This window comes from Empidonax traillii, unplaced genomic scaffold (genome assembly GCF_003031625.1).
Source record: "Empidonax traillii isolate 1590-97213 ecotype Southwest subspecies unplaced genomic scaffold, ASM303162v1 scaffold557:size1000685, whole genome shotgun sequence".
Lineage (NCBI taxonomy): Eukaryota > Metazoa > Chordata > Aves > Passeriformes > Tyrannidae > Empidonax > Empidonax traillii.
In genome coordinates this window covers 169,090-184,587 of record NW_020955750.1, presented here as the reverse complement: position 1 = coordinate 184,587, position 15,498 = coordinate 169,090, and the positions used below count along the sequence as shown (strand labels likewise).

General features: G+C 40.3%; 1 protein-coding gene across 1 annotated transcript; it reads right to left on the bottom strand.

The window, feature by feature from the left end:
• Positions 1-14,142, bottom strand: SAMM50 (SAMM50 sorting and assembly machinery component). Its single transcript, XM_027897731.1, has 15 exons — positions 14,054-14,142; positions 12,281-12,391; positions 11,085-11,186; positions 10,131-10,218; positions 9,497-9,603; positions 7,720-7,850; positions 7,409-7,496; positions 6,775-6,903; positions 6,168-6,239; positions 5,027-5,113; positions 3,567-3,637; positions 3,115-3,182; positions 2,260-2,406; positions 998-1,139; positions 1-218 (listed from the first exon to the last, which is right to left on the bottom strand). Exons 1-15 carry the CDS (start codon positions 14,072-14,074, stop codon positions 173-175), a joined length of 1,410 nt encoding a protein of 469 aa, XP_027753532.1. The 5' UTR covers positions 14,075-14,142; the 3' UTR covers positions 1-172.
• Positions 14,143-15,498: the final 1,356 nt, after the last annotated feature.

Below are 15,498 nucleotides of genomic sequence, written 5' to 3'. Positions count from 1 at the left end.
AACCTTTAGAGCATAATTATTTAATGTAGTTTCTTGGGGAGCCCAAGAGGTAAATCACTCAGATGTGTATCTGTATTTCCAGGAAAAAAAGTCAGACCTTATCAAAGTATATTATAGTCTTGATTTCAATGACAAAGCACAATTTCATTTAGTGATGTAAAATGTTTCTGTATTATAGAAATCTTATTCCTGCTCCGAACTGAACACCGTCACATATCCTGAAAAGAAACAAATAATAAACATTGTAAGTAATATACAAGGGACTGATGAATTTAAAATCTGTTCTCCCTGTCCCCAAATTCCCAAGGTTTTCCATCTTTGGAAGAGTTTCAATTCAAATTTTACCCAACAAAGGGCTTTTGCTTTGTCAATCTGTCATTCCTATGCAGTGTTTACATTTGCAAATAAAGCCCCTGATTTTCAAATTGCTATTATTCATCCACATTGCACATGAATGATAAGTGGAAACGTAACCCAACTCCTGTATGAAACACAGAGTATCTCACACAATATTCACAGGCAAGAACAGGCCCCCCTGAAGTGTTTTACTGCATACTATAATATTTGCTTGATTTAGGATAATTGGTTGCTAACAAATTAATTTGTTATTCCTTTCTCTTTATCTGTACTTAAACTTGTTTCCATTTTTCAAACAAAGACATCAAACTGGGTTATTTATACAGTCATTTGGTTCTGGAAGGCTCCAGAAAACCCCATTACCTGGAGTGATCATCTGCCCTAAAGAAATAAATCCTGCAGCACAGCTATTCATACATTTCGACAGCTGATCTCGAGTTTAATGGGCTCTGAAACCTGAGAAGCAAAGCCTTAAACCAAGATGTGCCCACATGAACACAGTGGGCTGGGAGAGCAGCAGCAAGTGCTCAAAAACCTCTTCCAAGCAAAACCAAAAGGCGCCAATTCTCTGTGATAAATCAGATAGAAGTGCAGCAAAAACCCCCAGTTACTGCTAAAGGATTTGGTGTAAGAAACCAACCTGTCCCCAGCCTGTACTCCCATGGGGAAGCAGTAGTTAAGCTCTAGTCTTGCAATGTTTCCCAGTCGGAGCACGATTCCGGCCCCGTAAGACCAGCGGATGTACTCTGCCAGCTTCTTCAGGTGAGCTCTGGGACCATCACCTGCAACCAAAAGAGCAGGAGAACTGGGATCAAAGACTGGCGAGGTGATCCCAGGCTAAGTGGAGTCTCAGAGCTTAGGGGCAGCTCCTGCAGAATCAAAACTTAGTCACTGCCCACAACTCTCATAATGCCAAGAACCTTGGACTCAAACTACTGGGATTTTGGTTGGATTGCTACTGATCTTTTCCCACTATGGGGGACCTACTACAAAGAACCTTAAATGTTTTTAGTACTCCCTTAGAAAGTTGGAGAGACTATTAAAAAAAACACATAGTGACAGGATATGAGGAATGGCTTCACACTAACAGAGAGCAGGTTTAGATTGGATATCAGAAAGAAATTCTTCCCTGTGAGGGTGGGGAGGCCCTGGCACAGGTTGCCCAGAGAAGCTGTGGCTGCCCCGGCCCTGGAAGAGTTCCAGGTCAGGTTGGATGGAGCTTTGAGCAACCTGGGATATTGGAAGGTGTCCCTGCCCATGGCAGAACGAGATGAGCTTTAAGTGCCCTTCCAACCCAAACCATTCTGTGATTCTGTTCTCTAATTAGTATGTCTCTATTATAATTTTAGAGCGGTTAATCTGCCTTTCAGTTGTGCATAAAGTGTCTCCCTGCCATGGGGATGCTGCCTTTCTTACATCAAGCCAGGCAGACATAAAATCTCACTGCATCCTAAAACTGACTGAAATTATATTGCAAAGCCATACTCCAAATCACTGAAATATGTTTTGAAAAAAAGCTGGGCATGGGAGGGAAAAGAAATCCCACCAGTCACCACACCCTCATGCCACCGCTTTTTATTTAGTTCATCCCAGTAAACATTAGAATCATCTCCCTTCAGAATAGTGTTAATTACCACACAGGCCTGCAGACATCACCAGTTCACAGCTACCACTCTTACCACCCCTGGGTCTCTTTCCTACAAGATGTGCTGGAATTTATGTGGAGAGCTCAATTAAATTACTGGCAACCTGTCAAATATGTGAGTTAAAAGCAGCAGGTTTTTGACAGGCACCAAAACACATGCAGTAAACAAACTGCTTCTGAGTAAACAGACACAGAGCAGCTCTCCTTTTTGCTTTTCTATATGGAGAAGAAGGTTTTTTTTATTCTACTGATCTTACCATAGTTAAGGTTGCAGAGGTTCCCAGCATTAAGGAAGAAGTGTGTTCGGAAAAGATCTCCAAACCCTCCCCGGCCTGGCCGGAAAGGGAGAGGGGTGTAGAGGTGCACACCCCCAGCCCAGTAGGCTTCTCCTCCCAGGTAATCACCTGTTGGGGCAAAAGGATGGAATAAAAGCTTTTGCTGTGGAATGTATGAAAAGAACCAGTTGTTAAAGGTACAAGAAAACATCCATGAGTTGTTTCACACTGCACTTCTACCCCCTGCTTCTCTCTCTCTCTCTCCAACCTCAACATCGCAAAGGAAAAAAATCAGCACTTACATAATCCAAGGGAAGTGCTTTTATTCTTCATTCCCTCATCCTACTCTTGGGTCATCAGAACTATCCCCTGAACACCTGTGCAATACTTGTCTTAGTTTTCAAAATGGGAAATCGGTACAATTAAACAGTTGGCTTTAAACTATAGTGAATATTGAATCCACTGATAACAGAGGGAGGAATGGAACTGAGGAAACTCCTGGCTCTCAAAACACCTCTACGGAGCACATTCCCTTTCCTTTAACCTACCTGAGCATATGCGCAGGGATCAGAGTACCACCTAAGGGATTTAATGTGACCATTGCCATAACCACGTTTTGGGAACTTTTTCAGCTCGAAGTTTGTTCCTAATTAAAGTGACAGACTGGGAGCATGAAAGTCTGAGCACACACTTGGTTCACAGCAGATCAAAGCCATAACACTCCTCAAAGTACAGAATGAGTGCAATTCTTTTCAGGCTACACAAAGCTTGAGGACAGAATGTGACACGCTAGTATCTGCAGTACTGCCAGAGGAGCGGGATTTAAGGGTTCCAGACCTTCACTCTGGGGTCCAATGCTGTACATGCTGAATCCACGCACACTTGTTGGTCCTCCAAGGTAAAACCTAGGGAGTACAGCCAAATTAAATGCAGTGCTTCACAACGAAAGGCAACTTTGTAACAGCTTTAGTAAAACTGTCTACAAGGCAAACAGTTACACTATGGCTTTGTGTTTAAAAACACCGGTACCTGTGCCTGCTACAAACTTCTGCAGATGGTAAATACCATTTTGCAACCCTAAACACTGGCAGGCAGAGCTACCATAAAGCAAATTATAAATCCATGCATAGGAAAATGCCTGGAGTACCAACATGTAATTAAAGCTACAGAGAGACATTCAATTCTTCCCAGAACCAGAGCTACTGCTGCTTCTCTCATGTAGAGTTTTCTATACACATTACCTGTGTTGACTGGAAAAAAAAACAACCCCAAACATTTTCCAAACTTGCCTGTCAGCTATACTGGATGGTTTGTCTCCAATAGGTACCAACATTCCGCCCCAGAGCGACGCTGAAAAGACCTTTGGAGAGGAAGAGAAGTTGTTTATGAACACGCAGCACTTAATTTCCTTAAGACAGCTGAGATGTCACCACTCCCAGGCAGAGCTCCCATAAGCTGATCACGGTGTATGTATGGATATCACACCATCAGCGTGGGATTTGCAGCGGGATTTTCGGGAAACTCTGGATGGCTGCTGCCCTCTTTCTTTCATGCAGTGCTGTGCCTTGAAAAAATCAACACAGCACATCTGAACCAAGTGCCACTTCCACAGCATCTTAAGGGAACACTCAACCTCATCCAGCTCCTATTTTCTTATGAATTGTCTGGAAATAAGACAGCAATGCTGACATAAATTACTCCTGGCAATTTGAAACCCAAAGGCCAACAAGTAACTGCCAAAAATACAGTTTTTTGGTAATATTACCTTTCTGTGAATCAGCCTTATAATTCAATGAAACCACCCTCTGCAGCTCAATATATTGACATTAATTAAACACAAGAGCATTACTGTTTATCTATAATAAGTAATTCTTGATACCCAAGTCACTATAACAAACATATTTAATAGTTTCTTGCTGCCTGTGTGCCAGGGAGAGGTACTACTGCCAGACAGCGAGATCTACTGTTAATACTTTTGGGATAAAAATTATGGTAACCTCTGATTTTTAAATCTTCATAATAAGTTGCTGTTTAATTCCCCATTCAGCCATGAGAGGAACTTACAGTAAATTCTCCATAGGATAAACTTCTTTCTAAATACAGACACAAATATTCCTAGGATATGTTGAAATTCTCATTTCAATAAGCAGAAAAAAACCAATTTCCACCTAATATTAGGTCTGTGTTGTTAAAGCTCCCTGAAACTTAGGATCTCTCTGTTCTCAGGAAAAGCTGAAGCTCATGAAACATTCTTTCCCAGTAATTTTACATAGAGGAAATAATTACATGCTAGGATCCCAAAATTAATAGTTATACATTCATAATTTCAAGGACAGAACAAAACCCCAAGATCAGTCAGAATATTCATAACCAGGTGAAACAAAGTTTCAAAACACTGAAGTTTTTCAAAAGCTCTCAAAGTTTTTGAAAAATCACAAGGAACAGACATGACCAACATTTTTTTTCCTAGATGGAAAAGTGTTCATGTGGTTAATTGTCAAGGTGTTCCTTCCAGAATGCCCATTTCTCAAAAGACTGTGCAAGGCAGGAATGTAAGATTAAAAATAAAGAGCAGTCCGCTTTCCAAAGAAACAAACCAAGATACCTACATCATCCATCTTTTGGGAACTATTTACTAACCCATGGTGAAAAATCATCATAAGACATAGGTTCAATAATGTCAGATAAACTTCAGATCAAGTACCGTTAAATACAAAAAGATTTTAAAAAACATTATTAAAAAAATTACCGAGTCCCAGAGAAGTTGCCTGTTCAACTGAAATTCGAAGTCCTCTTTCAGAAAGCTCACATCTCCACCTGTGTAACCAGCCAGCTCCTGCAAAGACAGAAGTTGATGATTAACAGGTATTAGGTATTTCTTCCCTTAAAAGCATGCCTGCATCAGCACAGTGTTCTGTCCAAGAAATACAGAAGCCCTGGCATGGAGAGGCAGCTGAATTTGGAGCAAGGCACGTGTGACCCTCAGAATAACGAGCTGTGCTTTTCCCCTCCGAGTATTAAACCAAACTGTTGCTTTCTAAGCCGTTTTGTAAATGAAGGCAAGAATGGAGCTGGAAGATTCAGCCTCAGAAGAATTTCAGCCTCAGAATCAAGACTCCCACTGTGTTTCCCTAGACCTGGGATTTCATGTGTACTGAAGCAGGGCTGGAAATACCCAGCGAAGGGACTGATTCAGTGTTAGAGGCAGGATCTAACAAATGGTATGTGACCTAAACCCTGAATTATAACCACCTTTCTCACTCAGTCCACTGCTGCTTAAAGTGGCACTTTTAGTTCCAGTGGCATTTCAGAGCAATCTGCTTCTAAAGCACTACGGAAATTATGGCTTCGCAAGAATTAACCCAAGCTTTTAGAAAAGCTCTGAATGGAACAAGACTGAAAAACATTTTCTGTGCCAAGATGATCCATGTGTATTATGCCTTGGGGAGTTATTTTTACTCAGTTTTTCACTTCCAATTCTTAGACTTAAAAATTCTGTAACAACAGGGCCACAGTCTTGCATGACAGTGTTAGAAAAAAAGGACTAATTAATAACTGTTAAAAGTGCAGAGTAAATACTGTCAGGAATAGTGTCTCTCAGCTAATAAGCAATTTAATGCTGATGGAGAGGGGCATGGAGAGGCTGTGCTGTCTGACCAATGAATGAAAATATAAATACAAATGAAAATTTGCCCCCATAAAAAAAGAGTTGCCTGATTTTAAAAGGTTCTGTAAACAGAAAAAGCAAATACTGGTCCTCACTGTCTCCTGGTCAATTTAAGTTTAATTTCTAACTTTAGGCATTTTTAACATGAGCATCAATTAGATAAATTAATTCCTGAAACCCACAGATGAAAAACCCAATAACAGCATAAGTGGTTTAATACTACCTGATTGATTTTCAGCAAAGCACCTCGTTTTGGCAAGATTGAGGAGTTCCTGGAATCAATTACCATGGCATGCTGAAAAGAATATAAAAATTGGGTTTAGGTTCTCATTATCTGTTGAATAGCTCGGAGTGACACTACTATTTTCCTTCAAAAACTGTGCAAACAGTGGAAGGCAGCTAAGGCTAGTGTAGCTTCATGGATCTGAGAAAAATATCCCTCAGTTTAGAATTTAGAGGCCACATGAAACACACACATTTTTTTATCTTATTTTCTGGTTTTTGCCCATGGTACACACCAGAAATAGAACAGCAGAAATGCCCCAGTTTAAACCATCAATTTTGTGACAGAAATCTGCAATTTGTGAAAGATGACAAGTGACCGAACACTGCTACAGGAATGTTTAGAAAAGGCATGGCAAGTGCAGGACGAGGAAATCCACTGCTACAAAACAAGGCAATTCTGCAAAAACAGGTGGCAGGTGAGACCAAACGCAGCAAGAGATGTTTGAGGTAAAACACACCACCCACCCTAAGACAGAGAGATCATTCCTAGGTGTGAGATGACACAAAATAACGTGTTTAAAAAAATGACCACGAGAAGGCCTTACAGAGAGAGAAGATTTAAGGGAGTGTCCACTTTCTTCTCGAACAGAAAAGGACGCTGTTCTTGCAAGGCAGCCAAGCTCTCTCCACACACCCTCCCACTTCACCGTGTGATTGGTCTTCCAGACTGGGAACTACAAAAAAAAAAAAGAATTGAGTAAGACATGAAAAGATTGTTACAAAATTAAAACAGTTTTTAATACTGGAGTCTAGGGCTTTCTTTCCAAAGTCTTTGAGTCAGAGAGAAACTCTTTTTTATTTCAGAGTAGTGCTAATTCTGCTCCAGCCCAGAGAGTTTCTCCACACTACTTTTTTCCATCTCTAACAGAAAAAAATATCTTGCACTGGGCTGATACAGAAAGGCAGGCAACCAGCTACCTCTCTGAAATGATAATTAGGAGAAAAACACACTGGCATTTTTATATGGCCAAAATAAGACCGAATTCTAACAAAGAGACTGAAGTGCATGACCTCTGTCGTTTCCAAATTGCTGACCTTTCTCAAATAATGACATGTCAGCCCTGTGCACAAGTGATTCAAGCATTAAAAAGTAACCCACACATTTGCAAAAGCCATCTCTGTGGCCCAAATTAAGTGTAAATGAAGTGTGTGTTCCACAAGCTCTTGTGCTCCACTTACATTAAATTCTGTTGATATTCCTCTATCTGTTTCACGGAGAGAGCTCCAAGGGAACTGCCCAGTCACTTTATACACATTAACTGAAAAACTGAAACACAACATTACTGGCAGGTTTTAAAAGGAAATTATTTAAGTAGGTGGAATTTTGAATGATCACAAAAACTTAAGAAACCAGCTCTGCTCCATCATTAACACACCTCCCCTCCCACCCGGAAAGGAATAAACGTAATTATTACTCAATTAAAGACCTTAATAATTGCTTTATATTCATTCAGTTAAAAAAAAGAAATACTCAAAAACGCATCCCCTACTTTCTTTCAAAGTTTCCAGGCTGTGGTTTGAAGAAGGACAGGCCATATGAAGTTTCCTTTGTGCCATAGGAGAACTGGAAGGTTACTTTCTCTGCACGCCCAAGGAGATTTGGGAACTTGAGCCCAAGGACCTACAGAAAAGAAAAACAAAACAAAACAAAAATGCCACACCATAACATTTCATATTGTTTGCTGTCTTGCATTTTAATCATGTGCTGAAGACAGCATATCTACCAAGAATAAGAAATGAAGACAAAAATGCTTGTAAGCGAATGTGTTTTTCTTTCAGGTTGGATTTGTCTTTGCACTGGCAACAAAAGCAGTAAAATAATTATTATGTAACATTATCACAACCAAAGCCAATGGAAAATTATCACTCCAGAGTCACTTGCCTGTATTTTTGAGTAACAAGCTCCTTTTGCCACCAGTCCTGATGGCAGCACAACACCTTTGCAATTCTCCAGAAACTACTGGAACACTTTTGCCTGTTCTGGCACAAATTCCTTGCATCCTTTTGGCAGCAGGTTTACTCCAAGCACAGACATTACCAGGGCTCTACTAGTGTTATGTCTTCTATTGCAAAAGAAAGTTAAAAAGCTCCCAAATCCTGACTGCTTTTGTCTAACAGCTATTGGAAGCAAATCAGTCACCTGAACTTTGTAATGATGGCTACTAGGCAGTTATTCAACTAACCAGAAAGGGCTTTTAGTATGAAATATTACTCAGGCTTCAGATGAATTTAAGAGATCAGAATAAATGTCAAATCTGTTCAACTCTTAAGGAAACATAATTATGTGTTGCTAATACAAGTCATGTTTTTAAGAGCATTCACAAGTTTTCCTTCTCTGGAACAAATTAAAATCTCAAAGAAGAGGAGGCTGAGTCCAAAAAGGGAAACCAAAGCAGCTTTCAGTGAGTTTCCAGCAGCACAGGAACCAACAAGGATTCCCTGCTGGTTCCCTTCAGGCCACGACAGCCTTTTGGACAGGGCTTTTGGCAGTGGAGCTGCATAAGCAGCTCTCAGCTCCTGTTCCCCTTGCACATGCACAACACCATCCCCTGAGTCATCATGCAGGATCTTACCCGGGTTAAAAATACCCCTAAGCAGAAAGGGATGAGTCCCTTGATCTGGCTTATCTCCCAGCCCCAGGCACAGCTGCCCCGTGCACGTGAGGAGGCAGGAAAGGGGCAGGATGGGCACCTGGAAGCACCATGTGCTCCCACCAGCTGGGACTGTTTGTGTCAGTCGGTAAGTATTTTTCACACGGGATTTTGATCTGATGCGTCTTTAATTAAATCGGAGGTAAACAAGTCCCACAGTTCATCTGATCCCTGAAAACTTTGCGTTCTGCAGCCCACAATAATCGTTACTGGGCTAAAATAGTGAAAAACAAGAACAATTTTCCAAGTCAAATATAAAGCATTTTGACTGAGAAGAAAAATACTTTAAACGTATCTCACGGAAATGAAATTCCAAATTCCTTACTTATCCCTCCAGTAGATAAAACACCTTAAACGTTATCCAGAAATAATTCCAGTAGTTTCAAGAATTAAAAAATTAACATGCTGGGCTGGAAGCCAGAGGATTCTCCCTTAGCTCAAAATAGGCTCCTGCTGAATGAAAGCCTGACTAATACAAAGACTCTTTAGACACAAAGGTCTGGCAAAGCCTTAGTAAAGCTGGATCAAGAAAATAATTTGGTTGGGATCACCAAAATCCTTGCTAGGTTTGAAACTAAGAGGAAGACCAAAAGGCATAATTTGAAATAATCCATACCATACTGCCTTCATTGTTGCCAACCATGGTGTTATAGCTTCCAGTTAACCTTCTCAATTCTGTCACCTCAAAGGTCACATCTAAACCGTTTGGAAGGGCATCATCTCCTACATAAAAAAAAAAAAAACCCAACAAGTGTATGTTATCTCTATGGTTATTTAAAAAATGCAGACAGAGGATTACTTGAACTATTTGAAAACTGGTTGAGTTAATGGACATTAAAAGCCCACGTTACAAAGAGAAATTAGTTGAGAAAAAGATGTCATTTGGATATGAGTGCAGAATTTGGGATGACAGGTTTTAATGATTTAATGCCAGTTATAGAAATACAGGGCACATATTCAAGCTTTCCCTCACATATTCCTTTAAACTGTGGATTAAGGGATGTTTACTGAAATTATTTAAGTGCTGGAAATTCACTCATTTTTGCATGTATACAATACTTAAATGCACATATTTACAGACACATGAAAATACATCTTCCTAAGGATAATGGATGTAGACACATTTTTGTGTATATACAGCACACCCATGTGTTCATTTAAAATATACAAAGGTACAGAAGAGAGCAAATTATACACACAGAAAGTGTGGGTATGAGGAAAAAGGTGAGGGTTAATGAGGGAATACTCACCTTGACAGGTGTCAATCAGAACATCCACCTGTCTGAAGATTCCTAAACGAAGCAGCTTTTCACGAGCTTCGTGTGATTTTCTCATGACCTACAGGATGAGAAAAGCAGCTCAGCCCCACAATCACAGAATAGTTTGGGTTGGAAGGGACCTTCAAGGTGATCCAGTCCATTTGAGTCTTTCAGAGGTTACCAAAAATAAAAAACAGTTAAAATGCAGCTAAAGTTGTAAAATATTCACAGATTTTGTATGCAAGGGCACATACATGCAACTTCAAAAACAACATTCAAAAGATGAATGCTAATTCATCTGTTATGATGTTTTAAGACTTGCATCTGTAAAGAAATGAACCAACCCAGAGCCTATGGCTCAATTCCTACCTTATGTTAGTTTGCTCCTTACTTCTTGTAATGCTTGAACCTATTATTCAAACAAATTCTACATCTGAAAGTAGTTACACTTGTACAGGGGGCCCCTGTTTTTGGCAAAACCCTAAACACTCCAATCTGAATTCAGGCCAATTTACAGGTCTAATTGCCAGCCATGCTCCAGAAGGGATCACCACCTAAAAGTTTAGGGAGATTCAGCCTAATTCACACTTTGCTCCACTGTGGGAACTGGCATCGGTCATCTGTGCTGAGTCCCAATAATTTCTCTTCAACAAATTAACTGGAAGTGTCACTTTCATAGTTAGAAATTCTCAAATGGGAAGAATGAAGTTGAAAAAAACATCTCTTTGCCATCTCACAAGGTCTCTGAGCTGAACACATCAGAAAATGCACCATCTGCCAGTATTTTACATTAAAGTTTCTGATCACAAGATCAGAATCATCACAAAACGAGACAAAGTTACCCCACGTGATAAGGGAGTAGCACAAAGCAGGAAAGGGAGAAAAATTTTAATTAATTAACCTGAATTTCCAAGCAGCAGGTCTGATATTCACCCCAGTACTTACATCAATGAGATTTTTAGCCTTGAAAACATCAGCTATTTCATACATGATAATGTCATCTTTGGTCCTTCCAAGTCCATCGAAGTGCACGTGCTGAACCACCACCTGAACAGAAGTTTACACACAAAGACTGAATTGGCATCTAATAATGAGTATCAAAACCACCAATGCACAAAAAATATTGCTGTCCAAGTGAAAGACTAACTACTGCTAACCTCCACTATCAGAAATCAGTGCTGTCCGTGAGTCTGGGAAGTTGTTCCCTTAACACAAAAGTTAAAGACAACTCTAATACCAAAAGTTACTACTGGTTGTAGCAAAAGAAACACTGACAGAATGCAGCTGCTGGGATTTTAGTTGTAAGTGTTGTATGGACAAACAAATAACTACAGAAATCACACAAGGCACAACATGTAGTTGTTGTTTGCTATTTCTTGTATCAGCTACACGTAAGCAAAGAGTTAAAAAAAACCCAAACAAACCTCCACGTCACAAATACGTCAACTCTTTTAAAATCATCACTACCACCAGAGCAGTGCAGTTTAAAATGCAAGCCTAGATCACTCACATTATGAGGTTTTCTGTTTTCTTAAAAGAATTCCTCTTGATATATAATCATCTGAGACAATTTTACTGCAAAAATCACAACATGCTCCAGGGCCAGCTGGTAGAAATGGACCACAGGGATTGCATTTCCCTTGTTTTTTCAACCTTTCTAGGGAATTTTAGGGGTAAATGTCAAAAAAAAAAAAAAAAAAAAAATCTGACAAGGGTTGTCAAGGATTGGAGTCACCAGCCCAGGAGGGATTTAAAAGCCACGCAGATGTGCCCTTGGGGACATGGTTTAGTGGTGGCCTTGGCAGTGTTGGGTTAACAGTTGGACTCAATAATTTTAGGAGTTTTTTTTTCCAATCTAAACAATTCCATGATTCTGTACTAGAGTTCATAAAAGAGACTATTCAGATTACACCACCTGTATCACATATATCTGTATGACTCTAAGGATTGCATCTAATAAAGAGCAGAATAAAAGAACAGGAACCAGACAACATCAAACTCACACTAATAAATGTAATTCTTTCACACCACAATCCATATCTTAGGAAGCTGCCTTAGGAAAGACAAGAAAGAAAGGGTGCCAAGTAATTTCTTTCTACGAAAGAAAAAATAATTAATCAGGATGATATTCAGGCACTTACATCTTTGTTTTCCAGAATTTCCTGCTTGGTCTCAGGTTCAACTTCAACCAGTTCAGCCTCCTCTCCCAAGGCGCCAAAGTCTGGCCCAGCCATGGGAAGAGGCTCCAAACTCTGAAAGCATAAAAATAAAGCTGCCTTTAATAGGGTACATTGATTAATGATTTACGTCTTTTTTGCAAAGATAAAAAAAACTATGGCTCTTGGCAGCGTGATCATCAAACCCCAAGGGAAAAGAGCAAAGAGAAGAACTAAAATGAGGGGAATTACCAGCACAGTAAACACTTACCTGCTTACTGAAATCCTTAAAGAAAGCTGAATAGCTTTCATTTTGAATGATTTCTCAAAAATACTCCGCACTCTTCCAAAAATAGCCTTCATTTTTAAGGCATGCTAAAAGAAGAATTCTGCCCTCTTAAAACAATACCTAAAGGAATCAGGCTGTCACACTTCTCTAGTTCGGGTTTTTGGGAAGAAGAGGAGTACGAATGTCGAACAATAAAATAAGAAGGGTGTTCTCAGCATGTCACTTTGCTTTTCATGTAAATTACATGCTTTTTTATGTCAGTATTTCTTTTAGAAGTAGCCTTTCAAATAAGGCTCGAGAACCTCAGAGGGGAGCACGTTAATCAAAATGTTTTCCAGCAGGGCATGGCTTTACTTACTATACCTGAGAGAGTTAAAAATCAGACTTAGCAGGAAGTAACAGATTCAAGCATGAGTGAATAAGGGGTTCCCTGAGAAAAGCAGAGGTCAGGATTAGATAACTCAGTAAACCCACTTTCAGTCTTAGCCACTAACACAGCACTTGCTGCATTGTTTAATTGCTTAACAGTTCCACCTGTTTTGCTGGAAGAGTAAATTGCTGTTAGATATCAAAATCAAGCTAAATGAAGACGCTTCTCTCACTTTCAAAAATTTTTCAGGCAATTGTCACTGTGTATCACTTCACACTACACACGAGCACAAAACAGATCACACAAGAAAAAGAATTTGATAAAGAAACTAAATCAGCTACTCTGTAGCCAGGCCCTTCCGCGTTAAACTGAACCCTTAAACCTTTATGCCCCTTGTTTGAGCACTTGTAGATGGATTTGGAGATTTATCCATCTGCTCACAACCATCTCCAAGCGCTGGGCAAGGCAGCACAGCCCTCCCCAAGCACTGCAGCCCCACCGGCCCTGATTCTCACCCCGCCAGCTGCAGCTTCTTTTTGCCTCGTGGTTTGGTGTGGTTTTTTTCCGCTTTTTCTTTTCTTAGGTTCTTAGTTTTTCAGTTTTTTTTACCCGTTTTAATTTCCACAGTCTCTCCCCTTTAACCAGCCCCGACCTCCCGCGGAAAGGTCAACTCCTGGAGAGACTCGGGTCCTCTTTAGGAAAAAAAACTGTTTACTTAGGAAGGGATTCTTTACTTAGGGAGGGTGGGGAGGCCCTGGCTCCGGCCACCCGGAGAGGCCGTGGCTGCCCCATCCCTGGAAGCGTCCAAAGGACTTTCGGACGGCCCCTTGGAGCAACCTGTGGAAGGACTCCCGGGGGCAGGGGGGTGGCGGAGCGAGACGATCTTCAAGCTCCGTTCCAACCCCCTCGCGTTCTGCGAGTCTACGACAAGACAGGGAAGCCCCCCACCACCACCACCACGGAGCCCCGGTTGGGGCTCCAAGCGCTGCTGTCCCTGCGCGGCCGCCCCAGGACGACCTTCGGGCTGAGCGGCGGAGGGGGCGGCCTCGCTCCCGACCCGGCCCGGCCCACTCGGGCGCGTCCCGGCCCCGTCCCTTACCCGGGCATGCACGGTGCCCATGTCGGCGGCGGGGCCGGGCTGCGGCGGGGCCGGGCGGCGGCGGGGCAGGTCGGTCAGGGCCGCGGCGCGGGGGCGGCCATGCCAGGCGGCGCCGCCCCGGAGCGCATTGGGCACGGCGGGGGAGCGGGCGGGACCTTCCGGGAGCAGCGGGAAGGGGCGGGAGCGACCCCGGGAACGGCCCCGGGAACGGCCCCGGCCGGGATCGGGGAACGGAGCGTCTCGGCCCCGGCCGGGATCGGGGGATGGCGGGCACGGGGTGGAGGAAAGCGGCAGCACCTGCGACTGAAACCTGCCTAACCGGAATAATAAACAACGATAGTGTTAATAAGGTGTGATGATTGGCATCATTATCGCTAGTATCACTTTATATTACTTCCTGTTTTTACTGTTATCCTATCTTCTCATTCACTTCATATTATAGTATCGCAATGTCACTTTTATATATACATATACAATATTTTTATATGTTAATACGTTATTATTCCATATTCGTGTTGTATGTTAACGTGTAACATGAATAGTATGTAAACGGCCCGTTTTGTTTGAATAGTATATAAAATAGTACATTTTGTTGTTTATATTTTATAGTCACCTATAGATAAATGTTAATATTGTTTTTAAAAGACTTTGTTTCTGGAAAACAAAGATGTACGTGCCTGAACATAAATTACTAAATTACTGTGTTAGTATTTTATTATATTATTTAATACTATATATTACTTACATTTGGTTATCTGCTTATATTCTATGTTATTGCTATTTTATATAATCTATGTAGGAATGTTTATATTTAAATATACTGAATTAGCAAATTGTTATATTAATAGTTTTTATTTAATATGATTTTATTTTCTTGTCATCTGCTTATATTTTATTTCTATTATCTTATATTTTTATTACATGTTGGTATATATTTATATATAGTTTTTATATTAAACATATCAATTAAACATAATAAATTGATACCTTCATCTTCTTTTATATATATCATTATTGTATTTGTATTTTATATTGTTATCAGCTTATAATTTCTATTTTACAGAATTTATATATAAATTTTATATTCATATTAAATGTATCAATGAAACAAATCAACACCATGTTACTTTTATATTATACATTATTCTTGTATTTGTATTTTAATGTTATTTATATTTTGTCATCTGCTTATAATTATTTATATTTTATATAATAAATTTTAATGTTTATATGAAATATATCAAAATATTTTATTATGCAGATGTTATCTAATTATATATTATTGTATTTTAGATGTTATTTATATTTAGTTACCTGCTAAATTACAGAGTTTGAACTCAGAAGCAAGATACCATCTGTCTTCTTTCTCCAGGCACATCTTTCTCTGGGTTTTAATTGTTTCTCTTTAAATGCAACAAGCTATTTGTAAACTAATGGATTGCAAA

Excerpts from the sequence above, each read along its gene's own strand:
- SAMM50 (XM_027897731.1), bottom strand. The coding sequence starts at position 14,074 with ATGGGCACCGTGCATGCCCGG. Across the intron at positions 11,187-12,280 it reads AAATTCTGGAAAACAAAGAT|GTGGTGGTTCAGCACGTGCA; the intron begins GTAAGTGCCTGA and ends ACTTCTGTTCAG. Across the intron at positions 9,604-10,130 it reads TCTGATTGACACCTGTCAAG|GAGATGATGCCCTTCCAAAC; the intron begins GTGAGTATTCCC and ends TTTTTTATGTAG.